Source organism: Colossoma macropomum, unplaced genomic scaffold (assembly GCF_904425465.1).
Source record: "Colossoma macropomum unplaced genomic scaffold, Colossoma_macropomum, whole genome shotgun sequence".
Lineage (NCBI taxonomy): Eukaryota > Metazoa > Chordata > Actinopteri > Characiformes > Serrasalmidae > Colossoma > Colossoma macropomum.
In genome coordinates, this window is record NW_023494787.1 from 48,264,478 (window position 1) to 48,291,320 (window position 26,843).

The 26,843-nt window shown below is 41.9% G+C and overlaps 1 protein-coding gene across 1 annotated transcript; it reads left to right on the forward strand.

Moving 5' to 3' along the window:
• Window positions 1-102: 102 nt before the first annotated feature.
• On the forward strand, window positions 103-26,273 carry si:ch211-30b16.2 (glycoprotein endo-alpha-1,2-mannosidase-like protein). The gene is made up of 4 exons (XM_036567661.1): window positions 103-2,750; window positions 5,519-5,628; window positions 21,495-21,571; window positions 25,257-26,273. Exons 1-4 carry the CDS (start codon window positions 2,270-2,272, stop codon window positions 25,891-25,893), a joined length of 1,305 nt encoding a protein of 434 aa, XP_036423554.1. The 5' UTR covers window positions 103-2,269; the 3' UTR covers window positions 25,894-26,273.
• The last annotated feature ends 570 nt before the right edge of the window (window positions 26,274-26,843 follow it).

A 26,843-nucleotide genomic window follows, 5' to 3' on the forward strand; every position in this document is an offset into this window, starting at 1 on the left:
GCCCTTTAATGGACGCGCGCTCCTCGCCCAACCAACCAGCGGCTGTCTGTAGCTCCTCCTCCTCCACCGAGAGAGGAGAACATGATTTATATCGCGCATGATTTATACAACAGGAGACCCGAACAGACCCTGCTGCGCTTTCCGCACGGAGTCCGCACAGCTCGGCTGCCGTTGAACCGGTTTAATCGGTGTGGTGCGGAGTGAAGCCCGGAGCGGCGGAAGAGGATGAGAGAGAGGAGCGGGGATGACAGGCTGCCTTCAGCCGGAGGCTGCCGGGAGAAGCAGCGGTGACGGACGCGCTGGAGCATGCGATGGCACAGCGATCCGGCTAAACGCGTGATATTATGCCGTTTTATCGGGACAAAACAGGAGTTTATGAACACCCTCGTGAGGCGGATGATCGAAAATTTCGCTCGTCAAACGTCAATTCCATCAAACCGGAGGAGAGAAGCGACGGAATCGCACATCACCGCGCAAACAGTAAACTAGTTAAGCATAGTGATCCGGATCATCTGGAGTCGACTCCGACTCTCAACTCCTGTCGTTGGAACGGTGAAAAAGGGATACAGCCGATATTAAACCACGCTAAACGTAGTTGTTTGAGTAGCTACCGATTAGTGATATGATGGAATTTCGTATATAATACCCTGTAATATTAGGCAGCTTTGACAAAGGATTACAGCTGACAAACGTCCCTTGAGCCAATTACAACGAAAAAACACGGGAGTCGAAGAGTCGACTCCAAGCATTTCGACACTCCAAGAGTCGGCCCCGGCTCCCAGGCGTGCTGGAGCCAAAGAATCGACTCTTTTGGAAGCGACTCCCCATCACTAAGCTAAGCGCGTAACCTACATGTACGGCTGACTCACGTTCTGTTTTCCCTGATACATTTGTGCTCAAAAGCGAAGTCAAAATGGACAAGCCTCAGCTGGTTGCTGGCTAATAAACTACAACGACTGTTGTAGGAGCTTATCTTCGCATGGAGGTCGACAAAAGCGAACTGATATTTGATATTTGGGTGAATTTAACGGGCGAGAAGCGATTCCGGCAGATGATGAGCCCAGTTTACCGTTAGTTAGCTAGCATGCTAGCGTCCTCCTGAGTAAACAAACAACTCTTGAAACATTTTTGCAGGCTTTGAGCAAACACGATAAAAAATGTCCATAAGTATGAAAAACTGCGTGTAAGGAGGCCACCTTCTGTCAGATTATCCGTTTATCAAATGAATGGCTGAATATACCGGTGTTATTTCGTATTTTTTGTTATAATTCTCATTTCATAAACCCGCGTATCGCCTATGACGAGAAAGCTAATGCTAGTTTTTCAGTAAACAACACAACTCTGAGGTAAACATTTTCGCGGGCTTTGAACAAACACGATAAAAATGCCCATAAATACGAATAAATTGCGTGTAAACAAACCACTTTTTGTCATATTAGCTGTTTATCAAAGAAATGGGTGAATATACTGGTGTTATTTCGTATTTTGTGGTGATTTTTTCGGTTTATAAGCCCGCGAATCGCATGACGAGAAAGCTTAGCATTAGGTTTTTCAGGAAACAACACAACACTGAGAACATCTACAAAATACATGGGAAGAGTTTTCTATCAGAATAACCGTTTATGAAGCGAAAGGCTGAATATACTGATAAACTTTTATGTTTAACATATTTTGTGGCGTTTTTCCATTTAAAAAGACTTGATAGCATTCAATTTTTCCTCAGAAAACAACACTGAGGAGATCATTTACAACAAGCATCTCCAAATAGATGCATGAGGTTAAATGGCGTGTGGAGAGAGTTTTCTGTCAGATTAACCACTTAACATATGAATGGCTGAGTATATTGGTGTAATTTTATACTCTTTTGATTTTTCTTTTGTAAATTCTCACGAATGTGAACTAATACAGATATGGAGTTTGGCTTAATGGGTTGGAAACTGTATCATCTGGACTGAGTTTATAATCACATTGGCTGAACATGGGGCCATATTCATGGCCATATATTGACTAAAAATCATTGTATTCACAGTTTTCTTAAATGTACCACTACTGATGCTTTTTTGCTGATTCAACTCATCGGATATCGGAGAAAATATTGTGACATTGAGTATTGTGATACTATAATTTTGCCATATCGCCCACCTCTAGCTGACCATGTGGCCAAGTAGCCAACAAATGTGAATACCTGTAATCGAAGCTAACTGAAACAAGCTTCAGAAAGCCATAGTAGCCTAGTCTACGTGAACGTTGTCTTCACGAGCCTGCAGCAATGAGCAGGCTGCGCAAGAAAGCTTGTGTGGCTCTTTTCCTGTTCACTCTCTTCATCTTCGGGACCATGATGGGCTTACGGACCCTCAAGCCCAGCGACGGCTTCTCGGACCTCGCTCCGGGGATGGAAAGGGCCCCGTTCGCGGCCGAGAGAGCCGAGAGGCGAGCCGAGACAGAGAGCGACGTTTCGGACACTAAAATCGTCTTCTCCAACTCCGGCCACGAGCACAGCATCTTCTACGACATCCATATCTTCTACTACCTGTGGTACGGTGCGCCTCAGACGGACAGGGGCTACATCCACTGGGATCACGTACTGGTTCCTCACTGGGACCCCAAAATAGCGGCCAGTCACCCCAAAGGCAGGCACAGTCCACCCGAGGACATCGCCTCCAGCTTCTACCCTGAGCTTGGACCCTACAGCTCCAGAGATCCACACATCCTGGAGTCGCACATGGCCCAGATCGAAGCTGCTGCTGCAGGTTCAACACATTTACATGCATTTGAGTAATCAGATAATGGGAAACTCCGGGTCTAGGCAGTAATCAGATTTCTGCTTTACCAATAAACTCACGGACGTGACGTACACATAAAACACAAACTTCATGCCGCATTTCTTTTTAAACATCGCGCAACTTTACCTGAAAATATGAACATACATCATCTAGAAGATCAAGAATATTTAAAAGCTTTATTTCGTGTTTGGTTTCAGCGCCCCGCTCCAAAAGGCGGTGCTCCTTGCTTATTTCTGGTACTGCAGTCTGTTTTTGCACATGCGCAGACTGAGAAATCCGAAAGAAATCAGAGTAAGAGTTTACATGCACTGAGAAATCTGATTACTGAGCTAAATCTTTATCAGATTTCTAGATCGGAGTATGGTGTTTACATGAACCTTTGAATAATCAGACTGCAGAAATCCAATTATGATCAAATTATTGAGTGCATGTAAACACTGAGTTTTTTGTGTCATAACAAAACAGTAGACAGTTCACACTTCATTGTCAATAAAGGTATGAAATTGCTGTTAGACGTTCATCCAACAGCAATTTCATACCTTTATTGACAATGAAGTGTGAATTGTCTACTGTTTTGTTATGGCTTTTGTAAATGGTTCTTGCCTTGGACGTACAGTTCTAGGAAAACCTTTAATTAGTGTAGAACCTTCATTACTGTACTTTAAGCTTCTTTAAAAGTCATTGTCACTCCTTTAGTGGTCAACCGGACACGCTTAAGAGAGTCGCACATAAGTGCAGATACTATATGTTAGCTAGAAGCCACTTGACATATGATTTAAACGTTTGCTTAAATTTCCTTGGTTACCATCGTCTTTTCTAAATGTTAACATTCATCCTAAATGACAGCAAATCAAGTCAAAACCGTTGGTGGCAATTATTAAATATAAATACTATGGTATTGTACAGGCAATACAGACAATAATAGAGTTAAATACATGTTAATTTAAGTCTGGTAATATTGTTTTATTTATTATTATTATTAAATTGTTGTATTTTATCAGATACCAAAAACAGTGACATGATGTCAGCGTTGTATATCGGCCATCAGTGGCCCTGCTCTCTAAATATCTGCATCAGCATTGGCCATTGAAAATTAATGTACATATCAGATATTTTAAATATAGATTTTCCTTGGTCTATATGTTATCTGAGCACAAATGAATTTTCTCAAACCAGACTTTCTAAAATGAGTTTCTGTCATTTTTTATATACAGCCCCATTTCCAAAAAAGTTGGGACGCTGTGCAGAATGTAAATAAAAATAGAATGCAATGATGTGCAAATCATGTGAACCATATTTTTAAAGGGAAATACTACAAAGACGACATATCAGATGTTGAAACTGAGAAATTTTATTGTTTTTTGAAAAATATATACCCATTTTGAATTTGATGCCAACAACACGTTCCAAAAAAGTTGGGACGGGGGCCTGTTTACCACTGTGTTTCATCACCTCCTCTTTTAACAGCACTCTGTAAGTGTTTGGGAACTGAGGAGACACTGCTGTAGATTAGAAAGTGAAATGTTTTCCCGTTCTTGTTTGATACAGGATTTCAGCTGCTCAACAGTTCAGGGGCTCATTTGTTGTATTTTTGTATAATGCGCCACGTTTTCATTGGTGACAGGTCTGGACTGCAGGCAGGTCAGTTTAGCACCCGGACTCTTTTAATACGGAGCAATGCTGTTGTAATACATGCAAAATGTGGTTTTACATTGTCTTGCTGAAATAAGCAAGACCTTTCCTGAAAAAGACGTCGTCTGGATGGCAGCATATGTTGCCAAAACATGTATATATCATTCAGCATTAATGGTACCTTCACAGATGTGCAGGTCACCCATGCCATGTGCACTAATGCCCCCTATAACATCATGAATATGCTATTTTATGTTGAGAAACATTTTTCTTGAATTGTTGCACTTTTCTCCTGCGCAGTCTTTCACAGAGTCTTTCTCATCTTTACTTCTGAAAGACTGTGATGTTACTGACCTGGTGACCATACATCCACCAGGTGTTTTTTTAGTATTACACAACTTTAAACACTGTGTTGCCCCCGTCCCAACTTTTTTGGAACATGTTGTTGTCTTCAAATTCAAAATGGGCAAATATTTTTCAAAAAACAATAAAATTTCTCAGTTTCAACGTTTGATATTTTGTCTTTGAAGCATGTTCAATGAAATATAGGGTTTAAATGATTTGCACATCATTGCATTTTGTTTTTATTTACTTTATTTATTTTGCACAGCGTGCCAACTTTTTTGGAAATGGGGTTGTATTAAGAATGTGGATCTGTATGTCACTGAAAAGTGTGTAGACAAGGTCCACATACTGGAAAAGAGAATCCCAAGAGTTTACTAATTCTGAAAACTGAAGGTTTATCTTTCAAAAAATTAAATTGGACACCTTAGGAGACCTAACTGGCAGACCTAATATTTATTATAAAATCTTACAAAAAAAAAAAAATATATATATATATGATATATATGGTAAAAAAAAAGTGCATATAAATGAATGTGTCCATCAGGCTGTGTTTCTTACTGTATGAGAGGGCAGTAGTAAAATGTAAAATACACATAATTATCTTGCACATTGCCCACTAATCACTGCTGATTCGTAGAGGAGGTAAATCTGGCGTACCTACTTCGGATACATACTTTTAAAACCTATATTCTTAATTGAGTAATTATAACAGTCCCGATGGATGAAATTAACATCTTCGCTGTTTTCTGGAATGCTAGGTGTGGTGGTGCTGTCCTGGTACCCACCTGGCGTGGCAGACGAACACGGAGAGCCCACTGAGGATCTGGTGCCCGCCGTTATGGATGCTGCCCATAGGCACCGTATCAAGGTAACTGGTGAGAAATGATCAGATCTTTTTTCTATTCTAATCAGTTTACAAAGGCTACGTTTACACAGCAGGTAAAAGTGGCCCAAATCTGATTTTCTCACCAAATCCGGTGTTTTTGTTTGGCTGTTCACATTATCTTTTAAATGTGATCTGTATGTGACATCAGTCTGAACAGATCAGCTCCTAAACCGACCCGCATGCGCAAAAGAACAGAGCTTTACGTGGCTCATCCAGAGGTATGACAGCCAGCGAACTCCAGTCACTCCTGGAGCTTTCAGTTTCGTCTTCGCCAGCATCACAGGAGCGAGTATAAAGTTCCAATGGTTGACAGCTGGACTCGTCACCCAGAATGTGTTGGAGTTCGCCGTAAAAAGTGCACGTTATTCGGCCACTTCTTTGGTTCGAGTCCTCAGATTCTTTAAACTTTTTTTTTGATGCTGCAGCCTCGGTCTTCTCATTTCTTTCTAAACCTCTTCAAACACGGAGCGGTTTGATGAGTCTCTTCTGATTTTTTGGTACAGAATCATCAGTCTAAATGTTTGAGTCTCAGCAGCACGAAATTATGACGCATGTCGCGTTGGATTGACGTAAAAGTCACATGAATTCCAATCTGGCTGTTCAGACTGAGTCGCATCCCCGCAGATTGGATACGTATCGGATTTCAGTGCCACATATGAAAGCGTCTCAAATCGGAATTGAAAATGTCAGATTCAGTGTGTTTATCTGTTCACACTGACACAAAGACACATCTGTGTCACATATGGAGAAAAAGATTGGATTTGGGCCACTTTTACCTGCTGTGTGAACAAAGCCAAAGACACTTCACATTGGCGAGTGTTCACTGTTGCACGCATCTCATACTGTACTGCTTTATACACGAGTTAAGAATTTATCTTAACCCTGTCTCTGTTGATTGTTGGTGTTAATAATGTTATTGTGTATTATTGGGTGTACGTAATGCTGTTTATATTTCAATCAGAGTGCCCAGCATGTCTTTAAATAAGCTTGATGTAGCGTGTAAACAATGTTGTAGTTTCCAAAAATACTGTTCATACAGTTATTACTGTTTTTGGTAACTGCCATAAGTGGACAAGAAAAATGTAGGGCATTGCCTCTTTAAATCACAAAGATGTTGTGTTTTTTAACCTAATTTCTTATTATATTTGGTATTTGAGGACTGCCAGGTTCTGTGTTTGGTACTTGAGGACGGCCAAGTGGTCAGACTGATAGAGGAATAAATTAATTAATGCAGTGCAGAGTTTGGAACAAATCAAATCAGTCAGTACAAAAGACAGGACAGGAAAGTACCGACTGCTTTCTGCTGTCTGAACCTCCTAATTGAGCTCCTGCCCCAGGGCAGAGCTGTGCCTGCTCGGGCTTTAAGAGCCTCCAGCATCCTGATTTTATTCCCCTCATCAACCTTCTGCATTATTCAGGGCAAGAGCTGCTGTCAGTGTATGCTTTCTCCTTTATACACTCAGTCGGGAATTTGAAAGCAGTTTTGAAGTGTTGAGAAGGTTCTTCTGTTTATTTAACGTTTTGGGGCGTTGACTGTATACAATGGTGAAAGAAAGCAGGGTAAATCTAGCCTTTAGAGTCAGATGATTAGGCTAGGCTTGTTATGCACAGCTAGCACTAGCCTCTCAATGTGTATGTTGGTGGACACAAGTTTTTAGCGCAGCCCAAAGCGGGTGCAGAGAAGACTGCCGGGTCACTTTTGTTACAAATTCAAGTCAAGAGCACCTTAACCCTTGTGTGGTGTTGACGTCTGTGGGACCCATTTTCAGTGTTCACCAAAAGAAAAAAATTGTGATTTATTATTATTTCAACCCCAGATTCCTCCTTATGACCACCTCCTTGTTTCTGCGCTCATTGTCCATTTTATCAGCTCCACTTACTATATAGGTGCACTTTGTACTTCTACAGTTACAGACTGTAGTCCATCTGTTTCTCTGCATACTTTGTTAGCCCCCTTTACCCTGTTCTTCAGTGGTCAGGACCCCCATGGACCCTCACAGAGCAGGTACTATTTGGGTGGTGGATCATTCTCAGCACTGCAGTAACACTGACGTGGTGGTGGTGTGTTAGTGTGTGTTGCGCTGGTTTGAGTGGATCAGACACAGCAGTGCTGTGATGAACCCCAGAGCGTCTTAACTTCTGTTTTAACCGTCTGTTTCTATTGTTTTATTCAGTGAGAGGCAGCTCAGTTCACTATAACCAGCATAATGACGCCACATTTATCTACACTGAAAACGCTGCTTTGACTTTGACTTGCAAGTTTTTTTCCTAACAGCGTTCAAAACCCCAGACGCTGCAGACTCGATCTCCACCGTCCCTCTGATTACCTTCGTGTGTTGATGTTGATGATGAAATATTACAGTGATGGTGGTGAATAATGAGGAGACGGAGCTGAACGTGTGTCTGTTTATTAGGAGGAATAACGTTAGCGTGCTCGGCTAAAGCATTTGGGAAATGGAGACTGAAACTGTGGAGCAGCGACTGATAAACAGCAGGAAGCGCTGAGACAATATTCATAACTTTCAGTTTATCGCGCTTTCGTTTTATTTGACCTTTTCTTTACATCAGTAATGGTAGCTAACGTTAACTAACTTGATTACGTGTTTACGTTTCAGCTGTGTTATGTTGCTAGGTAACAGACACAACAGCTGACTGTCGACTTCAATCAAATAAGTTAAGATTTCCTAACTTTCCTAGATAAGAAAGATAAGAAAAGATGCTGTAAGATAAGATAAGATTCTTAAGATCAGATTTGCTTCTGTAATACGTGACCTAACTTGTCAGATCTTAAGTTAAGACAAAAAGATAAGAGTTTTCTGTAATACGGCCCCTGGGTTGTAGCGAATAAAGGTTCTGATTCTCATTCTGGATAATAGAATATCATATTTAGTCAGGATGCACATCCCTAATACAAAACGCCTCTGAATTTCATTCAGTAAGGGCAAAAATTGCCACTTAAGAATGTATATTATTTTCAGCCCTGGCGCCAAGATATGTGCAAATAGCTCTCATCATTTATTTCCTGCCTGTAGAGGTGAAAGGAGGGGCACAGATAACAGGGCTTAGAGGATGAATGAGAGTGCAGAGTCCCTTGCTTATGCAACAGCCTCTACATCTCACGCCAGCCCCAAGGCCCATGCCTCATCCTGTGCGCCAAGACACTCAGAGGGACGGAGCAGTGAGAGCACAACTGCCCAAATTATAGGGTTTCCTCTCTGAAGATCTGCCTGTGTTTATATGCATAAATCTATGTGAGCTACCATTCATCTGGCTCAAGGAATTGCAAGGGCCTTTATCAAAGAGATGCGTCACTCTCTGGAGACGTTCGCTGTCTGTATCGCTTAACCCTGAAGTACTTTAAAGCGTCTTTGTCTGTCTGTGGAAAATTACAGCAACAGCGGGAGAAAGAGAAGCAGTGTTACAGGACAGGGATACATCGATACTAGGGTGCAACGATTAATCGACTTGGTCGACTAAAATCGGTGAACAATTAATTGGTAGTTTATTTAATAGTCGATCAGTTGGTGACATCATCACGCATGCTTTTTGCGCTAACTAGGAATGTTTGACCGCTTACTGGACAGCCTCATGAAAAGAAGTGTGGGAGCATTTCACGCTAAACTCAGAAGAAAAGGTTGTCAGTTGTGCTGTTTGTAAAGCCGATCTTAGCTGGCATGAAAGCACATCCTCCATGTTGGAGCATCTGAAGAGGAAACACGTCTCTGTTCCAACGTCTCCGTAGGAGCGGTCAAACTCCCTGATTTTGGTCTGAAATATCTGAATCTGCCAGTCAACATATCATTGCTGTCGAAGTCAAACTTTGTTACGTCGTAAGTTAAGTAGAATGCAAAATCATTCATAACTTTCAATGTAATTTTAAGCTGCACTATGTAAGATGGAAAGAAGAGGCGTTACTGAGTCAGTAGAATTAAAACAGGCCAACATATGGTGAGCGTGCTCTGCTGCGAGTCGCCCTGTAAAGCCTGAAATAATTTAATAGACAAAGGCGCTGGATTGGATTTTCCGGGAGCTTCCTCAATGTTGAAGCATCTGAAGAGGAAACACATCTTTTCACTGGGTGAAGAAGATTCATCTCCATAAGTTTGGCTGTGTTAGAGAGCAAGTTAGCTAATGTTAATGTTAAAAGCCGTCGTACTTCATGTTGTGAGCCGAGCTGTAACAACTTCTGTTTCGAAATGCATGTCGTCTGGATTAGTTAATGGAGTTGGAACGGAGAAGCAAGTAACTGTTACTCACAGCGACCCTGTTTTACGTTCCGGATAACGTTTATAGTTTTAAACGCTGCGTCGTCGTCTTCACGTCGAAGCCACCGGTGCGCTCAAATTGGGCAAACATAGGACAAAGTTGCCAAAGAGTTGCAAACAGTTTTCTCTTTGCCTTGAGTTCTCCGCTAACATTTGCCACCACTCGCAAACAGTTTCAGGAGGTAGTTCTCTGCGAACATACAGGGCAGCTGGACGAAGGGTTACCATCGAAATGAAATGTTTACACAAAATTGTTCAAATTTAACTGTTCGTAGAAAACAAGTTTGCCACAAACATTCACCACTACTTGCCGAATTTGAACGCGCTTCACGTTTACGGCTGGAGATTGTGATGCTCATAGATATAAATACATAGATGCCGCGTTTGGTTCAGCCAGGCGCGTCAACGGTGCCGGCATTCGGGGCGTCAACATCGCTGCTGGCCTGCATTCAGTACCATTACAGAGCGGCAGGTTAAGAAAGATACTGTCCAAAATTACACTATTTCAAGAATATTGCTCTCAGAAAGCGGGACAGGATTATATAACGGAGGGAACGCGGCGATCCACGCTCATGTTTGTGTGATGTTTATGTGTAGATATGGCCGTGTGGTTGGTGAAACACAGAGAACCTGTTGGTGTGGTTAAGGGAAAACGGATTAAGTTTTGTTAGATTTTATTGCTGCTACTTTGCACATCTTTGGTTTTAAATTCAAAATCTTTTGTTAAGTTAATTAAAATAGTGTATTTTTGAATAAATCATTCATCTTTATTGTCTTCATTGTTAGTTAGCAAATGCATAAAACAACCTCAAGCTAAATCTAAAAGCTGATAGCTACAGAAGTGTTATTTGGTAATTCAGCAGCTCATAATCGTTATTCGTTTCAGTAATCGATATATTATTCGACTATCAAAATAGTCGTTTGTTGCAGTCCTAATCCTAATGAGTATCCTACTTAGATTTAAGTAGTCATTAGTGTTATTATTAGTGCAGTGACTGCAGTGTACCTCCACAGTTATATCGTTAAAATCTAGCTGATATTAATTGAAGTGCTACGTTACGATAGTTACCGTGGAGAAAAGCAGGTTTTGTTCCACATCAAAAGTGCACATCAGTACAGCTGTAGGTCATAGTTTTGATCTCCGCTCCTCATCTTTGTCTTTCAACGACAGTCTCTGTAGCACAGTGACAGCGAGAGACCGAGGCTAATGCAGCCATTGAGTTGTTTGTTTATTAGCTTGGCAGCAAACACTAGGCTTACGTCACTCGGTATCAGGTGCTCTCAGATGTTGATATCGGTACGTTTTTTACAAGTACGAGTAAAGGAGCATGGTGTTGGGCAGACACCTGATTCCAGGGTCGGTATTGATGCATTCCTGCTTTATTGAACTCAAAAGGATTCAGTATGGCAAACATTATATTGCGATACTTTTAGGCTTTTTTATTTACTTTGATATCTTGGAACAGACAAAAGTATGATGAAATATCTTTACACATGCTGTAAGTTGGATTATATGATTAATATAGGCCCAGTCCTATTTCTTATTTTTACTCCTACCCCTTGTTTTTGAGTGTCTCCTTGCCCCTTGGAACTGAGTTACAAGGGGTAGTGATTGAAATCTCCCCCTACGAAATGGGACCCTCAAATAAAAAGAGCATTACTCCATTAACAGCTACCAGCGCTGCTCTGTAGGCGACCCTGCCAGTCTGCAGTGACAGCAGAGGAGGGCAAAGTTCAGCTCCTCACTGCTGGGCTTTAGTTACATTTAGGGCATCATATGCCTTCAAAGAGGGGGGCAATTATTTATTATCACCCACCCCTAATTATTCAGTGATATGAAGCTGAAGTCAGATATTCTCCAGCTTCTTGTTCGAATTTTCCCGTTCCACCTTAAATGGTGCAGTAGGTTTGATGCCTGTGGTGCCAGAATGTAACTGCTACACCATTTAAGGTGGAACGGGCAATTTAGCTAACTAGTTACCGAGACATCAACATACTACCAGTGAATTTTTATGATTATTTTAAAGAAAAGGACCATAATGCACTGAAATGACATTAAACTAAGATAATACAATGATTATTGTCATTTTCTAACGGAGAAAATTCTCACATTTGTGGGTTTCTTTGGTTGCTTGCGTCACCATCTTGTCAGTTTTTTCTTTTTTCTCGTAACACTCTGTTTGGAGTCTCTGAAGAACTCAGTTTGGAGGGACATGTAGCCCTAACACTTAACCCTATCCCTCTATCTTAACAACAGTTGGGGCACCCTACCCCTAGAGGTGAATGCACAAAACAAAGGGGTAGGGGCTAAGTGGTAGGGGCAAGGGGAGAAGCAGGATTGGGCCATAGAATGCAAGAAATGGAGAAAATTCTGTTTATACCATCCAACAACCTCTTCCATTGCGTAAAATGGGGTTCCGCATACAAACGCAAGCCTCCAGCATAACAGTGACAATGTTGTGGTTTGAAAAAATATGACTAAAACATGTTCGTGTGCTGCAGCCGCCGCTACTGACATCTATTTGTATTTGGCATGAGTTGTGCGTCGTCCCATACCGACATGTATCGTAGCAGCAGTTACATTCCCTGATTTTGGTCCAGAATATCCATAATAGTCAACATCAACATGTCATCGCTGTCGAAATCAACCTTTGTTTCTCCAAAACGTAAGTTAAGTAGAACACAAAAACATTCACAACTTTCAGTGTGAGTTTAAGCTGCACTATGTAAGATGGAAAGAAGAGGCGTTACTGAGTCAGGAGAATTAAAACAGGCCAGCATATGGTGTGTGTGCTCTGCTGCGAGTCGCCCTGTAAAGCCTGAAATATTCATTTAAAAGACTAAGACGCCGGACTGGATTTTCCGGGATCTTTTCAGACCACATTGCTTGTCTTTATTAATATTTAGGTCTCAAATGCAAAATCAACATTATACTGATGAGGATATGATGACAGTAGTAGATCCTTGGAAGACAACGTCCTTCACTAAGTATTGACTGAGGTCTTTTTGGTTTACTAATCATCAGATTCATCCACTTGGGTGCAGGGGGACCGAATGACAGGCAACGTTACCAACACATTACACTACATTTACATGCCACTTTTAAGCCAATTAATCGATTATTAGACAGTTAACATGAATAATAACCAATCAAAACGTGTTTTTGCAGCCCTGATCTCATGGTCTGTATGTTTCTCCATTTGTGATCAGATCACTTAACACAAATGTTATTTGCTTCAAAAATGATATGCATTGGACAGATGTTAAGATTTGACTTGACGATTTTCACGATTAGTTCGGTTAATTTGAATGAACACTTTCACATGATGTTAGAAATGTGACAATCGAGATTGTACAAGTTTACATTGCTTATACATTCAAGACGTATTAAAAACACATCTTAAATAAAAAACTGCCGCCTGTCACAGGTCAGTGCGCTGACCTCGGCCGCGCGTGGTAGAAAAAAACACACAAACACTCCAAGATAGAGACCGGCGGCGCTTCGCGGAGGAGTGAGCTCGTACCAAAGAAAGGTGGAAACATCAGTTCAGTGGGATGGAACTGCTGAACAAATTCATGTAGAGTGTAATTTGTGTCGACAGACAGGTGCAACCAAATGTAGCAGTACGACAAATCTGTTCCAGCACTTAAGACACAAACACCCAGTGGAACAGGAGCCATGCGTGAAACAACATGATGAAAATGAGCGAGTTTTCTGTGCGTCTGGGAACGTTGTCACCTCTCAAGCCTAAAACAGTAGACAGGCTTGTGTTCCTTTCAAGAAACCTCTGAAGAACTTGGTGGTTTTGCACTTTTTTATAATGTAATGCTTGTGAGCTGTAAGGAAGCTGCTTGCTATTCTTACAAGAACATCACTAATTAAGACGGTTCTTTTATGTGTAAAAATTTTTGTTGTGCTTGCACAGTTTGAGTCCCTTGAAAGGATATTTAAAAGTACCCACTGTTTGCACAACTTAATAATTATAGATGGTGCTGTTACTATTTTTGCATTATGCAAGAACCAAAAAAAAATAATCGAACCGAAAATAATCGAGATTTTACTTTTTTTGCAATATCGCCCAGCCCTAATTACAAACAGATACTTGATGATGTATTTATTGTGTTCAGCAAGAGCAGAAATGTTTAGGCAGGCGGTCCAATGTGCTAAAATATCAGACTTTTATGCATCTTACTTCATTTTTACCCCTACAAAAGATGTTTTTTCTGTAGTTCTAATCCAGATCTAGTCCCAATTTCCCAGTTTTTTAAAAGGTTATGCTTTTGCATCAGTATTGGCAGACATGTACATGAAAAGTATCGGATGTCAGCATCAGTGCACAGTTCTCATATTGGTGCATCCTCAGCGTAAGTCCTTTTATTTTGACGCGTGCAAGTTAAGCGTTCTGAAATTACTGATGATATCGGTGTTATTCCTAAAAAAAAAGCTTATTGTGATCTAATGTGTTGTGATAACAATATCATTCCGTCACGCCGTCCCACCTCAGATACGTTCCGTTTACTAAACTTGTTGTGAGTAATTATAGGCATCCTTCCTGCGCAGCACCCCGTGGCTCTCGACTGACAAAGTGCCAGCTGGCACGTAAGGGGGGGAGTCATTGTAGAGATGAAACCAACATGACAAATTCCCCATCCCTCACATTTTTGCTTCACGTTAAAAGCGCTGACTCTTGAAAGAGAGCATCCCTGGCATCCAGCCGGGTGACTCAAGAGAGGCGAGGGGAGAATTGACACCTCTAATTTTGCAAATATGTGTCAAAGCAGAAGCAGAGCGCAGAGGAGCGTGGTCTCCTGTCATGTATCATCAGAAGAGCTTTCCACCCTCCCACCCACAGTGAGTGGGGGAGGGAGGGAGAGAGAGAGAGAATGAGAGGGAGAGAGTGAAAGACAAAGAGGCAGACAAAAAGGGGAGCGCCAGATTCTGTTGTCGACAACAGAAACGCGGTCCACGGCGCGGTGGGCCGCCGACAACAGGAACTTCTTGATCTGGACTGTGATGTTCATGGAGCGGAAGGCAACCAGACTGAACCGTATTTTCCCCTTTTGGTCTGTACCACTTCGAGCCAAGAGTGGTGTTCGAAATGCACGGCGCCTGCGCTGTATTGCCATGGCAACGGTTTGTGAAGGCCTTGCAGTGTGGAACAGTGGTGGGTGTTCCTGCCTGGACTCTTCAGTAGCTGCACGCTCCAAGGACTCCCGTTTAGACCATCTTACCTAACGTAACATCACGTTGGCGGGTGTTTGTGTTTGTCTCCTTAAATCATTGAAATCTGCCCCCCAGAGTAGTTGGTGTGCATTGCATGTCCACGTTGGCCAAAGAAATACTGTAGCCAGAATTTTGTAGTGGCCTGTTAACAGGTTTGGGGAGCTTATGTCCCAGAGAAATCACTTAAATGAGAATAACAACCACCAACTAGCCTACTTCATTGTAGCAAGTCAGCCCTGCAGTGACACTGATGTTGTGGTGGTGTGTTAGTGTGTGTTGCGCTGGTCTGAGTGGATCAGTGCTGCTGGAGTTTTTAACCTCAGTGTCACTGCTGGACTGAGAATAGTCCACCAACCAAAAATATCCAGCCAACAGCGTCCTGTGACCACTGATGAAGGACTAGAGGATGACCAACACAAACTGTGCAGCAGCAGATGAGCTATCGTCTCTGACTTTACATCTACAAGGTGGACTGACAAGGTAGGAGTGTCTAATAGAGTGGACAGTGAGTGGACACAGCGTTTTAAAAACTCCAGCAGCACTGCTGTGTCTGATCCACTCGTACCAGCAAAACACACACTAACACACCACCACCACATCAGTGTTACTGCAGTGCTGAGAATGATCCACCACCCAAATAGTACCTGCTCTGTGAGGGTCCATGGGGGTCCTGACCACTGAAGAACAGGGTAAAAGGGGGCTAACAAAGTATGCAGAGAAACAGATGGACTACAGTCTGTAACTGTAGAACTACAAAGTGCACCTATATAGTAAGTGGAGCTGATAAAATGGACAATGAGCGTAGAAACAAGGAGGTGGTCAGAATGTTATGCCTGATCGGTGTGTATAATCATAGATGTTTATTATGTTTTGATGTAGCAACTTTTCACTACAAAACTAGCTCCCTGGTGATACTACAGCCGTCCGTGGCCGGGAGTCCAAGAGAGCACAGTTGCACCTCGCTCTCTCTGGGTGGGCAGGATGGCTCCTCCCTCTCCCCCCCATCACTCAACGTGATGCTAGTCAGTGCAGGCGTCTGTTAGCTGACGTAACAGTTCTGGCGGTTGGCGCTTTCCTCCGAGCACATTCGGCTGTCCAGTGACGTTGTGTGAACAGCAGTTCGAAAAGATGCGGTGGCGCTTCATAGGTCTTGGAGGAAGCCTGTGTTAGCCTTCGCCCTCCTAGCACTGGTAGTATCGTGTGATTAGGGGGTCCTAACTAGTGGGGGGAATTGAGACGACTAAATTGGGGGGAAAAAAATTGTGTTATTTTATTATGCTTCATTTTATCAGTAACCACAGTAACCCACTCCCTTCTGCAGCTTATTGCAATAGAACAAGACAGATAAAACAAAACATACACAAAATCTACAAGCTCAGGAAGGCCGGAGAACAGCATGGTTCACTAAGACTTGATAAAATTGCCCAATCAAGTGTGGCTTTTTCTCGGTATGACTTTTGTTTACATCTTTGGGTTCGATGTCAGTATGTCAGTGTGAACACTAAGTGAATTAGAGCTAAAATGCAGCAATATATGATTTTCTGCTTTTGTTCAGACTGACGGAACCAAAATACAGATATAAACCGCAACCTAAAAGGGAAAAATTGACACTTTTTGCCTTAGTATTAAAGGGTTAGAGTCTACAGCACTCTGAGGCTCTTGTATTGCTGACAGAGAGTGGCTTCTGTCACTCAGCAATCCTGCAGGGCAGCGTTATGACTGCTCTCCAGGCCTTTCATCTGTCAGAATGCCTCAAGGCTTTTAGTGGATCTGTAAAGGTTATATAAGTGACTCAGATATATTTTTATGCTGCCTTTTGAGAGTCTTAAGCCTCTTTGTGCACTGCTTTTCAAAATAGATATCATGTCAGCTTCATGTTGTTCAAAGTCAAAGTCGTTCAAATACAGCGCACTTTCTTTTGATCGTTATATCTTAAGTCAATGTGTGATGTTTCGTGTCGTTGTTTCTGTTGATCTTTGCTCGCTCTCAGAGCTCAGTAGTAGAAAGGCACAACGGTGTGTACTGTATGTTGTCTAGATCGTTGTTTACTGACTCGCAACTCAAAAATAGGATTTTCCAAAGATAACTATTTTTAGAAAATGTCCCCAGATACCACTGATGATATTCTAGAGGCCCATTCTCTGTAAGAGGCACTCTGTGTGACAGGATCAATAATCGACCAAGCTTCCTAAATAACGGCTGTTCTTCAATGACAGTATCAACTGAGACGTTTGAGTCTCCGGAAAACCACAGATCACAGAGAAAACCACTTTCGATGACCTTAAAATTATTTTACACCATAACCAGTTTATGATCAATTAAACAATATGGTGGATACTGGTTTTCTGGATAACAGGCTGGCTATAATGACGTTACAGTGTGTGTCAGGGAGTGATGTAATGTATTTGCATAGCAATTAGAAAAATATTTGACTCAGGAAGTTACTATATTCTATTATTGGATACATATAATATACGAGATACATGCTGTCACTGGCTGCCCTGATGTAAATTACGAACAAATTAAACAAGCAGTGAAAGCTGTCTGGTTTATTGATGAGCAGTCCTCCTGATTATAGTCCAGCAGGTCCAGATTTGATTTTGTAACCAGAGTCCATGTTTGGAGACAACTTGTTAAAATATTGGTACCAGATAGTGGTGAAATCTATCTCTAACAAGGCCACGCCTACAGGCTGTCCTTAGAACTGGGGGCATATTACAGAAACTTCTTAAGTCTGAAATCTTATCTGTCACCATGACAACTTGAGTTAGGACTGAATGTAGGACAGAAGTTATTACAGCACAACAGATCTTAAGTTCATGATCTCATCATTAACTCCAGATAAGAAAACCAGTATTGCAGTATTTCTAACAGTGTTTTAAAAACCCCAGACGCTGCAGACTCGATCTCCACCGTCCCTCTGATTACCTTTGTGTGTTAATGTTGATGATGAAATATTACAGTGATGGTGGTGAATAATGAGGAGACGGAGCTGAACGTGTGTCTGTTTATTAGGAGGAGTAACGTTAGCGCGCTTGGCTAAAGCATTTGGGAAATGGAGACTGAAACTGTGGAGCGGCGACGCTCTGATAAACAGCAGGGGGCGCTGAGACAATATTCATAACTTTCAGTTTAGCGCTTCAGTTTGACCTTTTTTGTACATCGGTAACTGTAGCTAGCTGCCAAGCTAACTAGCTTGATTATTTTGATTACGTATTTACATTTCAGCTTTGCCCTCATTGTTGGTTGCTAGGTAGCAGACATGACAGCTGATTGTCGACTTCAATCAAATAAGTTAAGATTTCCTAACTTTCCTAGATAAGAAAGATAAGAAAAGATGCTGTAAGATAAGATAAGATTCTTAAGATCAGATTTGCTTCTGTAATACGTGACTTAACTTGTCAGATCTTAAGTTAAGACAAAGAGTTAAGATTTCCTGAGTGGAGCTAAGATGCTGTGAAATAAGATTCGTAAATCAAGATAAGATTTGCTTCTGTAATACGAATTTGTGAAAAATCATATCTTAAGGTCTTCAAAATGGACAATAGTCTGTCTTTTGCTCCTCACTTGAAGACATTCTGCCCATTTGTTCTTTTTTTTAATAGCAAAAACCACATGGCGAAATGTATTTTTTAAATAATTGTATAATGTTCTGTCTGAATAGTATTGGCGTTAAGAAAAAATTCCAAATACTTTGTATTTTCATGTTGTTTACTTAGGCTTAGAGATGAAACGATATTAAAATTTCATATCACGATTATCATGACCAGAATTATCACGATTATCGGTATTATCGTGATATTGTTCAAAGGCGTTGAAAAGTAAAATAAATAAATACTGATACACAAACTGAAACTCGTTTCACCAACTTTTATATTAACACAAATAGAATTGGTAGCAATATGCATTTTTTGTTTGCGTAAACATTAAAAAAAAAGGTCAATATATTTTTAGTATTACTTTTGTATTTCTTACAATACTTGTAATACTCTGTAAACAAAAGAATAGCAAATGTATTATTATTACTGTTATTATTATTATTATTATTATTATTAATTACAATAACTAGGGATTTCCCTACATAGAGAATTAAATCTGGACCAACTCTGAGGTGTGCGTGACCGCGCTGTGAGCTGCAGACAGTGTAGACCTCACACAGTGTGTCTTCACCTGTTGAGCTGCTTCTCTAAAAGCATTTTAAAACTAAAACATAACTTAAAATTAATGCGCATCTGAGCTGCGGCAGAAACACTCCTAAAGTTTAATCTCTGAAACTCTGCTTTTCCTAAAAGCAGCACACAGCGTTTACTCACGCGAGGTCCCATCCCAAAGCACACTATCTTCCCTATGTAGTGCACTTTGTGGATCATGAAATAGCAAATCCTTCACCCAAAGAGTGCAGGAAACGTTCGACTAAGTCATCTATAATCAACATTAACAACAGGTTACAAATTCCCTATTTAAAACTCAGCTGCTTGTTAATGATGATTGTATTTTTTGAACAGTAGCGCCCTCTGTAGGGGACACTGAGTGATTTGAGACGGTGTTATTCTCTTCTCAGACAGTAAACACTGCAAGCGAGACGAGAAAGGGGAGCTGTGCAGATTGAATATCTGCAGCGTCTCGTTCCGGAGCTCGTGTGACTGATAACTCAGAGCTCATTTTGGAGACTCTGCTCCACAGAAATATGTGTTAAAAGCTTTAGTTTCGATTTACAGTTGATTCACCGATTGTTTTTCTTTTTTTGACGCTAAAAGCTTCATTGTATATTATTAACGAACCATAAGCATAGGTTAAACCACACAAACCATGACATTTCTCCTATTTCGAAGTCCCCACAGACTTCTCCGTTAAAGTTAACCTTGCATTCTTGGTGGTGGTCGCGAAGATGACTCGTAAGGTTTGATGTGTTGCCCCCCTTTCTCCGCTATTTTATTTCAGCCTGTTCTGCAGACAGGGTGGTCATCTTCAATTAACTTTCCTTCTGCATTCTCATAATCCCCAAAATATGACCAAATGTCAGACTTGGTCTTCTTCGAAGGCTGAAATATCTCCGAATCTCACCGCGGTAATCGACCGCGGTTTTAACGGTACTTTAAAGTTCAAACGGTACTACTAACCGTCATTAATTTTACCGCGGTTTACCGTGAAACCGGTAACCGTTTCATCTCTACTTAGGCTACGTTCACACAGCAGGTAAAAGAGGCCCAAATCTGATTTTCTCACCAAATCCGATTTTTTTTTGTTTGGCTGTTCACGTTATCCTTTAAATGCGTTCTGTATGCGACATCAGTCTGAACAGATCAGCTCCTAAACTGACCCGCATGCGCAAAAGAACAGAGCTTCACGAGGCTCATCCAGAGGTAAACAATCACGACCGCCAACGAACGCCAGTCGCTCCCGGAGGATGAGCTTCATCTTTACCAGCATCACAGGAGCCATCATGAAGCTTCACTGACTGACAGCTGGGCTCATCACCCAGAATGTGTTCGAGCTCCATAAAAAGGGCGCGGCCACTTCTTTGGTTCGCGTCCTCGGATTCCTTAAACTTTGCTTTCAGACGTTTATCTATTCTTTGACGCTGCAGCCTCGTTCTCCTGCGGCCACGTTCGGACATTTCTTTCATAACCTCTTCAAACACGGAGCGGTTGCGATGAGTCTTTTCTAATTTTTTTATATAGAAATATCAACCCAAATGAATGTTGAGTGGGATTGACATAAAAGTCGCATGAACTCCGATCTGGCTGTTCAGTCTGAGTCACTTTGCCGCAACAGACAGACCAGCTCACAAGGCGTTTGACTGGTTTTGAAGTGTCATACTCAGTTTGTTACGATCCTAATAAGTCTGTATTCTGGCCTTGCAAGACTATCCGATCCAAAAAGAAGCCCAAATAGCCCATCCGTGCTTTCAGTAGATTTCATGGTGTTTAGCTTTTATGTTAGATGTGGCCAGATGTCATAAGCTCTCTGTTTTATAGGCTGGACTGTTCTCCACGGAGAGGCACCCTTTCAAATAGCCTCAGGCGTACAGGCAGATGGTGCCCTGTAGCTTCAGACCCACTTTCAGGAGCAGCAGGCACTTTCCACTGGGTAGCGGCAGCTCCAAGCTATTCCAAATATAAGCAAAAGCAAAGCCTCATAAGTTTCCGGCTGAGTGAACCAGACATCCTTGCTAAAATGACTTTGCTGGCCTCGTACACTTCTCAGAATGTTTATCACACATGCAGCTGATGTTTGTGCTTGTTTTCTTTGGAGGGAGGATGCAGTATCCTGACTTGAACTTGTTGCATGGCTACATTTTGTGTTTCTTGATGTTCACCGATGTGTGGAATTCAGATCAACCTGTGTTGTGTTTACAGGTGGCGTTTCACATCCAGCCCTACAGAGGCCGGACGGAGCTCAGCATGCACGAGAACATCAAATACATCATTGACAAGTAGGTTTAATGTCACTACTCAAAATTTACACTGAATCCACTAAGTATCTATACTATATAATCCAGTATAGATACTTTGAATTGACATTGGCAAATGAATACAGTGTATTTTGCAAGGGACGGGAGAGAGCTCTAAAACTGGGCTGGAGCTCTGGCACCTTCTGTTCAAAGCTAGAAGGCTGGACCCCTCGTTTTGGTGGTAGGACTGATGGATAGAACTGAGGAACAGGGAGGAGTAGATGGAATTATTAGACTGAATGTATTGTTTTTCCATTTTATACACATTAGCATGCTACACAGGAGAAACACCATCAGAAACAGCATTTTTCACTCTTAATTATAGTTCAGTGTTTAGTCGTTGGAAGGCATTTTCACACCAATTTGATTTTTACGGATGAAAAAAGAAGATGCACCGAAACTTTCACCCCAGTGCACTTCTGTGCAGTACTTGATAAAAAGGAAGAATTGTTTAATTGAGAAGTGACAGAGTTAGTTTTAGTTAGAGTACAACAAATATAAATAAAAAAGAAATCAAGTATCAGTTTGAAATATCAGTCAAATCAAAACAACTGTCGCTTTTTTTTCTTAAAGCTGCTATTGCAGGTCAGGCCTGGGCGATATCTAAAATTATGCAACAGTTAGTTCCGGCCACGCAAGCTGATTGGTTGAGAAGCGTTCTAACCGTGCTGATATTTCGCCATAACATCACAGGTTTTTCACAGACACTGTATCACTCCGCTGAGATGCTGTTGCTAAGCAGCGACTTTGACAGCTGTAGGAGACGCTCAAGCCATTTGAACGTTTTTACTTCTTTCTTTGCCACAAACAGAAAATGGACACTTTTAAGATCACATTTGACCGACAGCCGATTTGGTCAGACTCTGAAGATGAGACGACACTAAATTCCCAAACTGTCGTCACCACTGAGCAGCTTTTCAGTCGGCGGCTGTGACAGAAGAACAGCTAAACAACCTGGAATCAGCCAGAAATGAACCCAACACCATTCGCCAAACTAAACGGGCTGTAAGATGCTTTACAGACTGGCTGGAACAAAACAACATTAATACTGATCTGCAAAAACTGACAAAACTGAGCTGAACTTGATATTGCTGCAGTTTTATGGCTCAGTCTGATTTGGTCAGACTCTGAAGATCAGAATACACGTTTGGCGAATGGTATTGGGCTAATTTCTGGCTGATTCCAGGTTGTTTAGCTGTTCTTCTGTCACAGCTGCCGACTGAAAAGCTGCTCAGTGGTGACGACAGTTTGGGAATTTAGTGTAAGGAGCTGGAGAACGAACTGCCGGCTGTGCAGCGAGTGGGCGGAGCTCGTTACTCTGACGTAGCAACAAGCTGCTCGTTAAGGAACTATAATTTGGTGAAGGAACTGCGAACATTAAAACATATTAAACGCCGCGTTCACGGCCCAGTTTATTAATTTATTACTTTATTTGTTTAACTGTTGTATAAAAGCAAAAGAACACTCGTGGTCGTGTGTTATCGCGAAAAACATCACAGCTGTGACAATCTACAGCAAATCACAGCTGTGATGTTATTTCGTGATAACACACTCCCTCTCGTGTTCTATTGCTTAAATAATTAGCATAATATTTTCTAGTTAAAAAATGTGATTATCGATATGATCAGCACTAACTTTTAGTCAGTTTAGCTCGTTTTCTTTACTGCAACAAGTCTCTTTGAGGCAAGCTGAAGCTCCAAAGCACATCAGTATTCATTTTTGATTCCATTCAGATCAGTAAAGCTAGCATTACAGTGCGTAACAGAGAGAAATAACACTTATATATAGGCACTTTGTCTGTGAAACTGACTACTGGTGCGTGAAAAGGCACACTTCTTAAATGTGAACCCGTTTCCCTACGTATTTTTCAAGCTGTTTAATGGTCAGTTAGTCCTCTCTAATTCTATCTTTCTTTTACCAAAACGGCGACTATCTCCTTTCACACATTGCCATTGGGTTACTTGTCCATCATCGTCAATATCCGATTACATTGCCCTATCGCCCAGACCTGTTGCAGATATTATTCCGGCATCATTGCGCATTCCCAGTTTTAAATAATGACAGTGTTGTCTTAGTCAGCCCAGCCCCAGCTGAGCGCATTACTTTTCATTGCGCCCTTTCCACACCTTCTCAGCAGTGGAGATCAGAGAGCCCCATGACTCCAGCCTGCAGCTGAAGGGCAGACTGTTCCACTGTCCACATCAATGTCTTTCTGTCTTTGAACTCGGAAAATAGGGGAGGAATTCCATCCAGGCCGACAGAAGAAACGGGCTAAAAATAGAGCTATATTCTTGTATATTCGTAACACGCAGAGGTAGCTCTGGACCTGAGGTTACTGCTGTAATCCCACTAGAAGATGATGAGAGAAAGGTACCCAGGTCTGTAGCAGTTTCGAACATGCAGAGTCACCATTCAGCTCTGAGACAAAGGTGTGGAGCAGTGAATCATCTAATGGGTCATTTACACATTACAGCCGTCAGCTGTTCTCCTCTTAGGCTAATTATCTGCAGTCATGCAGGTGAAGAATGAGATTCTGTGAAGACTCTGCACTGGCATAGTGAGAGTGTTCATGTGCTGAGATAGTACAGACAGATTTGTGGTGTCATTCTGAGCGCATCATCTGTCTTATTAGGAGTATGAATTCAAGACTTAGTGACATCATCAGTTATCAGCATTTGCATAAATAGTATTTTATTTAAGTTGTGCAAGATGTGTTTGTTCTGAATCTGTATACACAGATCAGGCATGACATTATGACCACCTCCTTGTTTCTACGCTCATTGTCCATTTTATCAGCTCCACTTACTATATAGGTGCACTTTGTAGTTCTACAGTTACAGACTGTAGTCCATCTGTTTCTCTGATACTTTGTTAGCCCCCTTTTACCCTGTTCTTCAGTGGTCAGGACCCCCATGGACCCTCACAGAGCAGGTACTATTTGGGTGGTGGATCATTCTCAGCACTGCAGTAACACTGACGTGGCGGTGGTGTGTTAGTGTGTGTTGTGCTGGTCTGAGTGGATCAGACACAGCAGTGCTGCTGGAGTTTTTAAACACCTCAGTGTCACTGCTGGACTGAGAATAGTCCACCAACCAAAAATATCCAGCCAACAGCGTCCTGTGGGCAGCGTCCTGTGACCACTGATGAAGGACTAGAGGATGACCAACACAAACTGTGCAGCAGCAGATGAGCTATCGTCTCTGACTTTACATCTACAAGGTGGACTGACAAGGTAGGAGTGTCTAATAGAGTGGACAGTGAGTGGACGCAGTGTTTAAAACTGTACTTTCAGTACAATATCTTCATTTCAGCCACAAGACTCACTCACTGGCTTGGTGACCTCAGTAGCCAGGGCAGATTTATACGTCTGTCGACCCTTAGGTTCTGATGTTGGAAGAGGTCTGGATCACAACTCATCCCATGAGAGCTCTGTCAGTCCAGAGAACGCAGTCCCACTGCTCTACAGCTCAGTGCTGATGGGCTTTATGCTCCTCTAGCCGACTGGTGACCTTAGGCTAATGTGCAGCTATTCCAAAGCTATAATTGGGCACTTGAACGCACCTTACAGTAGCTGAATTCACTCATTATAAGGGCTGTCTGGATACTTTGGACATACAGTTTAGCTACATTACTTCAGTGTTGTTTTATTTAACAATTTTTTACGCAGGTATGGAAAACATGGCGCTTTCTACCGATTCAAGTCCAGCACAGGGAAAGTGCTTCCCTTGTTCTACGTGTATGACTCTTACCTGACTCCACCTGAGGCCTGGGCCGAGTTACTGACCTCCCGAGGCTCCCACAGCGTGCGAGGAACTCCGTACGACGGGATCTTCATCGCCCTCATTGTGGAGGAGCGCCACAAGCACGACATCCTGGCCAGCGGCTTTGACGGCATGTACACGTACTTCGCGTCCAATGGATTCTCTTTCGGCTCCTCTCACCAGAACTGGAAGGCCATCAAGGCTTTCTGTGATAGGAACAACCTTCTGTTCGTGCCCAGCGCTGGACCAGGTTACGTAGACACTGCCGTGCGACCGTGGAACAACCACAACACGCGAAACCGAGTGAACGGACGGTATTATGAGACCTCACTACAGGCAGCGCTGTCGGTGAGGCCAGATATCATCACCATAACTTCCTTTAACGAGTGGCACGAGGGCACGCAGATCGAGAGGGCGGTGCCTAAGAAGACGGTGACTCGTCTGTATTTGGACTACAAACCGCATCAGCCTGACCTCTACCTGGAGCTCACCAGGAAGTGGGCGGAGCAGTTTAGCAAGGAGAAGGAGCAGTGGCTAATGTGATTGGAGATGACTGCTTTTGAATTATTACATTTTGAGTGACTTTCATTGGACCCCAAACTCACATCTACCACAAATCCCAGCTGCACCATATTATAACAAAGGAAGATCAACCTGTTCCCACAAATGAAGTGTTCAGTTTCGTACGAGGCGGTTTATTGTTTTTCTGTTCCCTCTGGCCGGTGTTTCAACATGTTTGCTCATTTTTAGTACATGGGACAAGCACTAGGCACCAAGCAGTGTCTGTTATTTGAAAGGGTTGTCTTAACATTGGTAATTGTTTTGTTCCTCTGGTTGGGGGTGATATGTTTACCCTGATTTTCCTTGTAATCACCATGTGCTTATTGTGACTCAAATGTTTGATAAATAAATAATTAAACCAATACACTGTTTTCTCTTTACACTGTCCATCCACAATATTAGACATACCTGACTGGCTACACCTGCTAAAGGAGAACCCTACGCTGGACACTGGTGATATTTCAAACATCTGGTATTTTTATATAAATTGTTATGGCTGTATTGATTTAAAAGCCAATGCGGTGGGTCACCAGACCACTGAGTAGCAACATCAACACCACAGAATGGTTAAAATCTAAAATGAGTGAAGATGATTTTCTCCTCTCTCAAAGACGAAAGCTTTAAGTGCTCTTTATCTGAGGGGAACAGTTTCGGTGGTCAACCAGGCTTTGCACAGATTTTAATAACTTTTTAATTTAATGGAAACTTTTTCACTTGCTTTGACTTTTGACTTCTTTTGTCTCTAATCTCTTAATTAGAATTAGACCAAAGATTATCTGACAATGTTTAACTTGTACTTAATGGCCATTTTGACGGGAAATGAAATAAAGGGTGGGGTCACAGATATTTTGGTCACTGGTCCATGTAATGTGCAAAATAGTGACCGTTTTTCTTCGGCTTGGTAAAAATATGACTGGTCCAATCATCCATTA

Coding starts and splice junctions, on each gene's coding strand:
- si:ch211-30b16.2 (XM_036567661.1), top strand. CDS start 2,270: ATGAGCAGGCTGCGCAAGAAAGCTTGTGTGGCTCTTTTCCTGTTCACT. Junction 2,751..5,518: donor GATCGAAGCTGCTGCTGCAG/GTTCAACACATT, acceptor CTGGAATGCTAG/GTGTGGTGGTGCTGTCCTGG. Junction 5,629..21,494: donor CCCATAGGCACCGTATCAAG/GTAACTGGTGAG, acceptor TTGTGTTTACAG/GTGGCGTTTCACATCCAGCC.